Source organism: Besnoitia besnoiti, chromosome V, assembly GCF_002563875.1.
Source record: "Besnoitia besnoiti strain Bb-Ger1 chromosome V, whole genome shotgun sequence".
NCBI lineage: Eukaryota > Apicomplexa > Conoidasida > Eucoccidiorida > Sarcocystidae > Besnoitia > Besnoitia besnoiti.
Window position 1 is genome coordinate 1059660 of NC_042360.1, and position 11565 is coordinate 1071224.

The 11565-nt window shown below is 52.7% G+C and overlaps 2 protein-coding genes across 2 annotated transcripts; both read right to left on the reverse strand.

Moving 5' to 3' along the window:
* Window positions 1-2517: 2517 nt before the first annotated feature.
* On the reverse strand, window positions 2518-7802 carry BESB_059730 (tubulin gamma chain; the record flags this gene model as incomplete). Its single annotated transcript, XM_029364387.1, has 11 exons — window positions 2518-2695; window positions 3224-3286; window positions 3757-3824; window positions 4147-4308; window positions 4666-4740; window positions 5033-5251; window positions 5545-5817; window positions 6093-6220; window positions 6591-6651; window positions 7194-7334; window positions 7704-7802. 11 exons carry the CDS (start codon window positions 7800-7802, stop codon window positions 2518-2520), a joined length of 1467 nt encoding a protein of 488 aa, XP_029219095.1.
* Window positions 7803-10181: 2379 nt separating this feature from the next.
* On the reverse strand, window positions 10182-10796 carry BESB_059740 (SAG-related sequence SRS67; the record flags this gene model as incomplete). Its single annotated transcript, XM_029364388.1, has 1 exon — window positions 10182-10796. The coding sequence occupies one exon, from the start codon at window positions 10794-10796 to the stop codon at window positions 10182-10184; it is 615 nt and encodes a 204-aa protein (XP_029219096.1).
* Between the last annotated feature and the right edge of the window lie 769 nt (window positions 10797-11565).

Here is an 11565-nt window from a genome sequence, read left to right on the forward strand (position 1 = left end):
GGCACACGAACCCGATCGATCTGAGGCGACGGAAGGATGATAAGAAAGTGAGACATATGGCTTCGATTCTCGGCCGCCGGGGAGGCGACAGGAGTCATCTCTAGTTGTTCCCCTCTTTGCTCGTGCCCCCGCCGAATCAGCACGCCTTCCCAGCTAGCGACGAGCGATCCTCAAGGCCGCAGTGCACGACGAACGAGTGCAAAACGAATAAGTCCTTGCGGCATGGGTTGCTTTCCGGCCTCTAAAATCCGTCTGGCTGTTAGTGCCCGAGCACTGTTTATGCCATGCCGCGTACATTCAAGCCATCCTGACGGGAGTAGCACTTCCGTAAAAGGCAAATGATTTACCGCCTCGGTCTTGTCGGCGCATGGCCCCTGAGAGCTTTCTAGGGGCAGGCGTAGACTCCGCGACATCACATCATTTGTACGCCTTTGCTGATTTACACGTTGTGCACTTCGGGTGATCCCGGTGTTGTTACCGCGAATGCATGAGCTGTTCTAGGCACTGGATGGTGCGCTCTTTCCTGACTAACTCGATCCTCGAGGTGCGTGTCAGTGGTACAGAGGACAACGCCAGCATCAAAACATTAAGCAGGCACTTCACGAAAGGGGGAACTTAATCCTGCCAACAATTTTGAGCATCTTGTATTCACGGCGCTTCGCAGCCTCACACTAAGCTGGCTTCAGCAACCTCCTTGCCTCCAAGTGTCTCGCACTGCCTTGGCGTATGCATATTCGAAGTTTTCGTAACGATAAACGGAACAGTATCCCCTTTCGACGCTGTCAAACGTGGCGAACGCAGTGCGCCAGTTGACCCATTAGCACGACCAAAACAAGGAATTGCACTTGTGGACCGCCTACTGGCGGAGCAAGCACGCACTCAGGCGGTGTTCGGTCGCCGGTGCCGTAAGGCGAGTTAACGCTGTTAAACACCTGATTCTTCTGACGACAGTGGCTCGTTTGCGATTTCGGTGCTCGGACATTACCGCGTTAACGTTGCCTGCCCAGATGCTGCGACATCAACTGGCAGAGGACCATGCGGGGCGCCTCTTCTGCGCAGAAGCTTCGCCACTACCGAAAAAAAGTATCGTAATGAAGATGAGTGGGTAATTAACTCTTCAGTGCCATTCATATGATACTCAGGCGTGAAAATTCTGCACCAGGTATGTCACGCTCGCCTTCACAGAGCTCAGGATGGCAAGAACTGTACCGAGTTACGAAGTATATGAGAATGCAGGCAGAAGGCGCTTGAAAGGCCGGTGCACGCCTTTCTGAAGGCAGGATTTTTGGCGTAAGCAGTTTCGACACGGAGTGGAGGTTCCTGAGCTGCTGATACAGTGGTCTGCTTCCTTCTCGGAAAGACAAGGACCCCAAGTGGGGCAACGTGGCGAAGTAGCGATCTCAGCCGAGTATGCTTCTTGTTCACCATACTGAGCTGGTTTCCACAGTGTATAGATATGCTCAGCGAAAGATGCATACAGAGTAAGACAGGTCGCTGAGAGAAATGACTAGGAATAGGAGCAGCTACTCGACATCGGAGGGCATGACGATGCTCTCAGCATCGGAAATATCTAGCACACGTATTGTAAAAAAAAAACTCCAAGTCACTCTTTAAAAGCCAAGTACCACAACGCATTCGTCTCATTGAAAAAGCACACGCAGAGCCACGTTGAAAATGGAAGCATGCGCTCCAGAAAAACCATTTCATAAACACGCAATACGTGTGTATTCCTGCGTGCGTATAGCAAATACGCATTGGCAGCTGAGACGCAGTTCCTGCATTAAATTCCCTTCGTTTTAAAGAACAAACGAAAAACAGACAAGTGCCAATTCTTCACCGGGCATCAGACTGGAGAAGCAACACGATACGCCAGACGAGCACAAAGACAGCGCAGGTATTCGCCGCGCCACGTGGCAACAGGCATGCAACAATCACCTACGACAGCCGCTGCGAGGCGGGCTCTTCAGCTGCACAGAAGACTTTTCAAATATATGCATATACAAGTATAGATGCATCTGCATGTCTAGCTGCATGTGTCTGGATGCATGTGTGCGCATGCAGGAACTGCATAGGAACATCTTCCCTAGTTTCCTCAAATCGAAGCAAAGCCCGGCGCCTTGTGAGGTTGCCCTTATGTTCAAGCAATGTCGCATGCTCTGCTTTCCTCCTCGGCGAACAGTGAGACATGCTCTGTAGGCAGAACTCGGTTTCGCTTGCTACGCACAGAAAGCGTAGGTCTCCCTGTCCCCCTCTTTTAGTCGAGGCGGAATCTCTAACTTGAGAATCGCTTATCCTCTCAGAAGAGGTTCCTCGTGCGGCGAAGCTGCGCTCAGATGACTGGCTGCCCCATGCCAACGTCCCCTGAAACAAGAAACATGAGAAAAGCGACACAAACGGCTACTTCACCGCCGCCTAAGACCTCTTGGCTGGGCCTAGTCCGAATCAACTCAATGCAGATACGAGACGAATCGCGTATGCACGTGCGTCCGTAGCTCTCTGGCGATGACGCAGGCCGCTTTACGAAGAGTGTGAACATAAACAAAAACAGACATTTTGCATGCACGCCAAAAGAAATCGCAGCAACGCAGAATCCAGAGGGAGCCTGCAGAGGGCAGAGCCTGTCTTACCAAAGGAAGAGAGGTAGTCGTCGCTCTCTGCTCTCCGGTACTCGTCAATCAAATTCAGGCAGACATCTCTGTAAAAAAAAGGACAAGCTCAGCATAGACAGCAGATGAGGATGGCCGTCTCTCCTGGCGCTTCCGGCAGCCATCACCCGGTCTGACAGGTAGGAAAGGAAAAAACACATAGTCTGCTGGCAGGCCCTCTCCCACTACCGGGGAATCCCCTATGAGAGCAAGCACACTCATATACATGTATCTATCTATCCATGTATCTATCTCTCTCTCTCTCTCTCTCTCTATATATATATATATATATATATATATATATATATATATATATATATATATATCGTTGTACACCTTGTGTCTGCCTCTCGCCCAATCACTAGCTACAATTATGTTGATGGCTGTATGGGCGCCGCGAGGGGATACGCTTTGTCCGGGCTTGATGGGCGAAACACGCGAAGGAAGTGCGAGCACGGGGAGATACGCGCTCAGCGACGCCGATCGATGGAGTCACCCCGCAGCACACTGCGGGAAGAAGACGACTGCGGCGTCCGCCGGCTGCAAGGTGTCTTCCATTTCTCTATTTTACCACTCACTTGGAGCTCTCCATCTCCTCGAAGTTACCCTGGCCGTCAGGACTAGAAAACATCGGTTCCTTTCTGAAGCAACAGAGACGAAGCGACAAACAGCAGATCATCCTATATATATATGGGGGCCTCTCTACACTACGGGTGACGGTACACATGTGAGTACGCTTCTGGGAGTTACACAACCTATACCTATTCAAACGTGTATATATATATATATATATATGCGTAGTGATTAAGCATACTCGACGTACGCACTTCTAGGGCTGCATGCGTGTGCGTAGAAGCTCGAGGGGGCGGGGGCCTCGCGGCCCCAGTGTATGTTTGCGCTCGTCCGCTTCCTCTCAGGCGTCTGCGCGCCGCAGTACCCCGCTTCCGCTCTCGATTTTTTCTACATGAATGGGTGCGTTTCATAGGCGACGCTCTCATATTTACGCCTGCGCAGTTGCCATACATAACTATACGCTTTTTGACGTATATAGCGGCGCGTGGGCATGGTGCCGTGAGCATGAACACATGTTTTGGGTGCGGGTGCAACTGACTTATAGTTGTCGAGGAAGGCCTTGCGCTTGAAGAGGCGATCGTATTGCACGACGCAGCGCTCAAACAGCTGCAACAAAACACAAACATTCTCCCGCAAGTCCATGCAGACGGGGGAATCTTGCTCAGCGGTTCGCTGAAAACAATATATATGTAAGCTATATTTAAAAATACGGGAAGATATACATTAAGTTTATTTTCGTTTCAAATACAAATATATATGTGTACCACAGAATATGCACCAGTCTCCTAACATCCGCTCTCCCTCACCCGGTACGCCCGCACAACGTGCAGGTAAATATATATATATATATATTTATTAGCTTGCAGACGAAGACGCCCGCCAGTTTCGCTTTATCCGCTAGACGCGATGAAGCCATGTGCCAGCCTACCGAAGCGATGGATGTATGGTTCGCCATCATGAGCGCAGAGACTTTGTGCGGCGACGGGATGAACGGAGATTGCTTGGAGAGCGCCACCTGGATGCTGGCGGGGTTCCAGCGAATGAAGTTGACGAGGCGTCTGTCCTTGATTCTTTGCAAGCTCTTGTGAACCTGGCGAACCAAAACAGACAAGTCCGCAGCCCGCAGCCGCATCCAGGCCAGCAGATCGCTGCGCTGCAGAAGCAAAGTCCACAGCTCCTCTCCCGCCAAAAAGCGCAACCTCTACCTAGAAAAAACCTGCGCAGCAGTCTATGCATGCGCATGTATACACGCACATTCTTGAATATATGCGTACCCCCTGCGAAATTTCGCTCCTCCCCCCGGTACAACAAGATTGATCGGTCCTGGTGCCGCGCCCTGCGATCGGCTCCAGCGTCCGTATCCAAATGCGTATCTGTGAAGAGCAGCACTGCACATTTAGGTAATTGCCTTTTCAGCGGCGGCAAGCGAAGAGATGCCGCGACGCACCTGAGTAGGGTCCGCTTCGCCTCGAATGATATTCAGCATCGAGATATACATTCCCCGTCGCAGCGACGCCGACACCTGCACAACCAACAAACATCCAAAATATACACCTATAACAACATATATATATATATATGTATTCGTGCACCAGACGGGAGTCGGTGACTGCGTTTCCTCACCCGCATCTGCATCGTCGCACTACAAACATATATACACCTACCTACATACGTGCATATACATATATATAAATATATATACATACACAGATGCACAGGTGCAAGTACCCCGGTTTACGAATGTAGCTGAAAAGACATTTCGTGCGCGTCTTGATCGCTCGCGCGTCCCTCATGGCTGCTCCGTGGAGACTGACCATGATATTTTTGGTTTGAAGCAGCCTGCGCATGACGTCCATCACGGTTGTTTTTTGAACGGAGGAGACGCAGGCGTCGAGGGTGAGCGGCGTGTAGCCAGTCATGAGGAAGTGACAGCGAGGTGTCGGGACGAGCGAGGAAATGAGCGAAAGCATGTCTGCGTTCATGTACGACGGGTAGCGCAGAGTGCTGGTGCTCGCTGCCATCACCGTCGAGACCTGAGGAGGCGCAGAAAGCAAACACGTCGCGTCTTTTCACTCTTTCTCGCTCTCACTCTACTTTTCTTGCTTTCTCATCCTCCCTCTCTTTTTTCTCTCTTTGTCTATCTGCCTTTCTCTCTCCCGTTCTGTCTTTCTTGCTTCCTCTTATTCTGCATCTTCCTCCCTCCCTCTTTCGCTCTGTCTTTCTCACGCTATTTCTGTCTCTCTCCCTGCCTCTCGCGTCTTTCATCGTCGGCGCCGCTTCTGCGGCGAGCCCTTCCCGCGGCATTTTCGCAGGTTTCGCAGCTTACCAGCGCGTTGGTTTGCTGGAAAGAGGGATTGTGGATCTTAAGGCGCTCAACGGCGATGCTGTTCAGCGCGGTGTTGTCGAGGACAACTACGCAGTCCGCGTTGAGCGCCAGACGCTTCAGAGTCAACACGCTGTTATACGGCTGAACGACGACGTCGCTCGTCTCTGTAGTTAACAGCGGGAAAACGCTGAAGGTCTGCAGAAGCTTCTTCGGGTACCTGTCGCAGAGCGCCTCAAGCAAGTAACTCCCCATGCCGCTTCCGGTACCTCCAGCCTGAAAAACAGAACAAAAGGAAAAGAACTCTCCGAAGACGGCGGTCATGCACACAAAACGCTTCAAAGCATGCTTTACCTACAGAGACATATGCGACAGAGTGAGCCAAGAGAGAGCGGAGTGCCCCCCGCCACGAATACGACAGCTTTCTGTTTACTCCTTCCGCATGCGAATGAACGTACAAATATATATGTATATACATATATCTGTATAATTGTATAGATGCATATATATTCGTAGACTAGCTCGCTCTTGGAGGAGGAAGCTCGGCTTACAATGGAATGACATAAGACGAAACCTTCAAGACTCTCACTGCCGTCAGCCTCTCTGTCGATCATCTCCATCAGCTCCTCTTGCACGCGCTCCGCCTGCGCGTACCCACTTCCCCAGTTGTTTCCCGCGCCTGTCCAGCAAACAACGCCGCGCAATCACGCATTTTGTATATTTGAAAGTTCGTTTTTTTCCACATCCTATTGGAGAGTTTTATCATAGCGCTTCAGCCAGGTTTCTCTTCACCGAACTGAGAGCTAAAGCGGCGACAAGCGAACCGGAGACGGCGAAACGCGGGCGCAGCCGCAAGAGTGCGCACACGAAACGAATCGAGGCAAACCGAAGCTGAAGCAGGCCACAACATGCAACGACACTCGTGGCGACGCCTGACGGGATTGTCAGCCAGTTTTTTTTTCGAATGCAGCAGAGCCCGCAAGGAAGGAAGCCCAGCAGAGCGAGAAGAAAAGCATATCCAATTGGCTGCCACGGAGCTCACTGCGTACCTCCTCCCTCTTTGGAGACAAAGAAGTTCTCGGGGTTGTATAGATTTTTGTACTCGGAGGTCTAAACGCAAAACAAGAGATGTCCACCGGCGACTGCCGCTTGCAACGCGCGCAGCACAAGCGAGTCCTGCTCCTCCCATGCACGCATCTCCTCAGCCGCTGCGAGTCACACTGAGCGTGACGAGTATCTGCAACAACCGCGCATTTATCTGTCTCCCTACCAATCCATATTTGAATCCATCTCTCCAAATCCATCCGTGTATCTACCTATCCATAGGTATCTATGTTTATGAAAACCTACATGAATCCGACTGCATCCATCTATTTATCTTTCTATATCTATCTTTTTCTATCTATCTCTTCTATCTATATCTATATCTCTATCTATCTGTCTATCTGTACGTATGTATCTATACCTATGCATACGCGTATTTGTGTTGAGTGTTTCGATACGTACGTGCGCGCTTCAACTCCCGCGCGCGCCGGTGCCTGCGAATCTGTTTCGATGACGACCTCTTCGCTGCAGCCTGTGGCGCACGCCCGTCTTTTTCCACTCCCATCTGCCCGCAGACAAGCGCGAGGGTACCAGCGGGAAAGCGCTACCTGGATGGCGTTGACGACGCGCGGCTCGAGGTCAAAAAGCAGCGCGCGCGGGATGTAGTGCTCATCGTCAGCCTGGTAGAAAAAAACGTCTTTTCGGTCTTCCGCGTACGCATGCACCTTGCTGTCCACCAAAAGGCCTTCCTGCGAAAACGCGCGCGAGAGACGAACGGAAAGATTCTGCGAGAAGCGCTTCGCGTCGAAAGCAACGCAGGACCAACTACGCGGCGGCAACGGCACGATCTCTGCGCAGCCCAGCATGGGGGGCGGAGGGAGGGGAGGGGCCCTCAGCAAATTCGAGTCGACAAACGTGCGTCTGCGTCCGACAGGAGAGGCGCAACGCGCACGCGACCTCACGCGAGGTGAAGGCAAGAAAGAGGACACTTTCGGCTCACGTGCAACTAAACAACAGCGGAGCCTCGCGTCCGGAGGACTCTGCGCGTCAGGGGGACTCAGACGCTGCGACGCGAATGCCTCCGCGGCCTAGAGAGAGGAAAGCAGAGTTCTTCTCACCTGGTCGATGCCGTGCTCCATGCACAGCTGCTTCCAGAACTCCATGCCAATCTGGTTGCCGCACTGGCCGACTTGAAGTGTCACGATTTCTCTCGGCATCCTGTCTGCGGAGAAAAGACGCGTGGAGCTCTCGGCAGCAGCTACAGGGCAAACGGAGCGTCGGATGTCGTCTTCTTGCGCACTTGTGTGGGGACGTGGACGAAAAGAAGTCCGCAGAGGCCCTCGAAAACACACGAAGCGCGCCGCTCAGGTACTTCCTGCCGAAGAAACGCCTCCCCTGGCATCAAAGACGCGCGCGTTTTCAAGGCGTACTGCGAAGCAACCGCAAGGTGAAGAAGAAGAAGAGAAGCACAAGATCAAGAAGAACGAGAAGATGCACAACCCGAGGAAACACAAAGTGTTTTGGAAGAGGCCTGCGGTGCGGCGGGCACATCCGGGTAGATTTCTTGACTCCCGCAGAGACGAGCAAGACGGCGCCGCAGAGAATGAAACAATCGCAGAAGAGACGCGAGAGAGAAAGAGGCGACACTCGGCGCAACAGACAGACGAATTCGTGCCGCCGAGAGACAACTCTGCGGGAACAACGCGGGGAAGGAAGCGAGGCTGCAGGAAGCAGCCGGCGTGCGTGCGCAGGACAAAGAGCCAGTCAGGAAGGAGAAAAAGAAAAAGAAGGCACGCGGAGACAAAGAAGAATAAAGCGGCAGCGTGAGAGGCAGACAGAGAAACAGGACAACGCCGAGGAGCGGCTAGAGAGACACTGGGATTCCAAACGCTAACTCGAAAAAGACGACACGCAATGCAGCACAGAAACAAAACTACGATGAGAGAAAACTTGGAGTCGCGAGCGCGGCAAAACCGCAACAGGGCAGAAGAGAGAGGAAACTACAAAGGAACTTCTCGAAGGCGACAAGACGAGACACGCAGCCGGGCACAGGGCTATGATTCTTCTGTCGGGCGTCTGCACTCACAGCACTTTCTCACGCGAGCGCAGACTCTCGAGTTCGCTTGTATCCTTTTTTCAAAGAGATTTCTCCTCGCAAGAAGGAAAGGATAGAAAAACGAGGACCGAGAAACCTGGTCTGGTTGAGTTGAAAACGCGTGCGCCGGAGAAGCGTTGGAGGGTGCGGGGGAAGCAGGTCGACGAGACACGGGGGGGCGGCCCTCTGGTTTTCCGGGCTCCGTCACCGGTTTCTAAAGAAACAGGGATTCGAGTACAATCCAGAGATTCTAGTTTTCGAATCTCCGCTCCTCGAACGCCAACGGGGTTCAAAAGTGTCACGTGAAAAGCGAGACAGGCGCCGCGTTTGCCTTGCCAGCTGGAGCGCACACGCCATGCCAGTTTTGCTGTGTCGCAGGAGTTCTGTTCTCGCGCCCGTCCAGGCGGAGATTCTATCGGCACAACTTTAAAACCTAATTCGTAGATTGATGCGTGCTTTGCGTTGAGGATGCATAAGCGTTCATGCTTCCTTTCATACGGAAGTAGGGGGACTGGGGGGGACGGGGGGGGTTAGGTCCTGCGTGCTGCGCGCAAATTCACTACCTATCCAACGAGTTTCTATTTGCCTGAAAGCAAGCTAACGATTAGACAGAAAGAGCCCGCTCTGCACGTGAGCTGCCACTATGCCTACCAGGTGAAGCCATGACCTCGCTAAACAAGCCTATTCTCGGTACAGGGTGAATGCTTCGTGTTTCACCCAACAGCAGCCTGGTACCGCGCCCTCACCCGTTGCTGGAGGGCGGGCGCGCTGGCTGCCGCAATCCCTGTGCTGTGAATCAATTCAGAGGAGGCATCTTGTGAAATACGAGAACTCGTCGACTCTGAGGTGCCCGCTCAGGTACCCGGAGAGCCGGGTGTGCACACGGCCATGATAGGAGGGCGAATATTTTATTCCGTGAAAAAAGAGAGGCATTCGAAAGTCCGAAGCATGAGGGGTCATCCAGGATATTTCCAAACGGCACATCTCCTCGGCGTCACGACCCAACCCGAAACTAGAAAAAGTACCAAAGGGTGACCCGGAAGAGGGGGAGGAGTTGCGGCCTCACAGACACAAAAAACTCATCGGTCGCTCCACGAGAAGCCGCTGAACGACATCTTCCAAACGCTAATAGCATAGTTCGCGGCTAAATGCAGCGCGCTAGAGAGAGCTTCTTTCACGTATGCATCTAAGACATCCCCACGCGCAAGAGGTGTGACCCGTACGCGCGAACACCTTGCAGCTTCAACACTGCTGCGTCTTCGCCTGTTTGAGCTGTTTTGCGAAATACGAAGACGACACTTAAAACTATGGGAGCGTTGCTCCCTGATGGCTTTCAGCCTGGATCACGCCTTTCTCACGGCAGTCAGGTCTTCCATCTGTTTCTGCCCGCGCACGTCTGAGCGCAGCATCTCAACAGACGGCTCCACCCCCGTCACCCAGCACATCCGGCCTCTCCAGCGCCTTCAGTTTACTTCGCCTTGTTGAAAACTCATGAACGTCGTCAAACCGCAGAGGCAAGGCCTGCGACTACTAGTCCCGCGAGAAAAAACGGACAGGGGTACGCGCCCAGGACTCCAGCTGACGGCGTTTCGGTTGTGACGGGTTTCTGTGTACGTGTCGCGTCGTCTTTGTTGCTGCCCGGAACGTAGGTCGACGCAGCGATTGTCACGTTGATTACCGAGAGCTGCTGTTGCGCGTTCCGGCATCCAAGGCTGAAACGCGTTTCGTAGCGGTTCCCCTTCGTTTCTGGAGGCAGGACGAACTTCGCCGGAGTCGTGATACCGTCGCCTCCCTTCCAGAAAGCGTGGGATGAGCCTGCAAGCGGAAACATGCCAGTATAGTGAGACTCGATTTGACCGGGGCTGCAGATGGCACCGTAAGCATTGCAGCACTTGGTCTTAAAGTCTGAAGGAATGAACGCGGTCGCCTTTTGGCACAGGACGCTCATGGAGTCACCATAATGCAACTCGACATCTACTGTTGTGGGGCTTTGGGGTGCGATGACCACGGATACCTCGTCCGCCTTGGCGCAGACCGACACGGTCTGCGCTACCACCGCCAGCGCACACAGAAAGGCCGCGGACCTGCCCTCTGAGAGGTCGGTTAAACACGTCATCGTAACAGAGTTGCAACGAGCTCTTAGATGCAGATACCAACTGTTCTCCATACAAATCGGAAAAGCATGTATTTCGCCCCGAAGCAATCACGGGCAGTTTACCTATTTGAGAATATACAGAGGACAGTAATAAAGAGGCTCCACCGTATTACATATAGGATCGACTGCGCGCATATCGATAAAACCAAGGAAGAGCCGAAGATGCGATGCGGCATTCACTTAGCGCCCAGGGTCGGCCTAGTGCCCTTTTGGCTGGCAACAACATTGGTCTCACCGCCTCACACGCACCGGTCATGTACTAGTTAGAAAGCAGTTCACTGCTCCGAGAGAGTGAGCTAAAATAGGATGGCAAGAAAATATCCACGAACCAGGGTCGGCAAACAAATTGTTGGAACCCTTTTTGCTATCCTCTCGAGTAGGCGCAGTGCGCCCACATGCGTCGCTGCTGGTTCCATAATTTTGCGACGCCGTTCTATGACCATCATCCACGATCATAACGAACATCGAATTTGTGCCAAAAACCGTATATCCTTGACAGCTTCTAGATGCGGTAGCACTCCTCTACACAATCAATCGGGCTACTTTCGGATTCTGTTTGTCGCAAACATGATGGCTCCCCGGCATCCAGATCTTGCACAATGCTGCTCATCGAGTCCAGATGCGCACATGCAAAGCATTGAGCCGAGCTGTTGCCTGTCCTCCCTTGCTGGGTATCTCGCAGCACCAGATGTATCAGGATACTTGCGAGCATTTCCGTCGTCAAGCACGT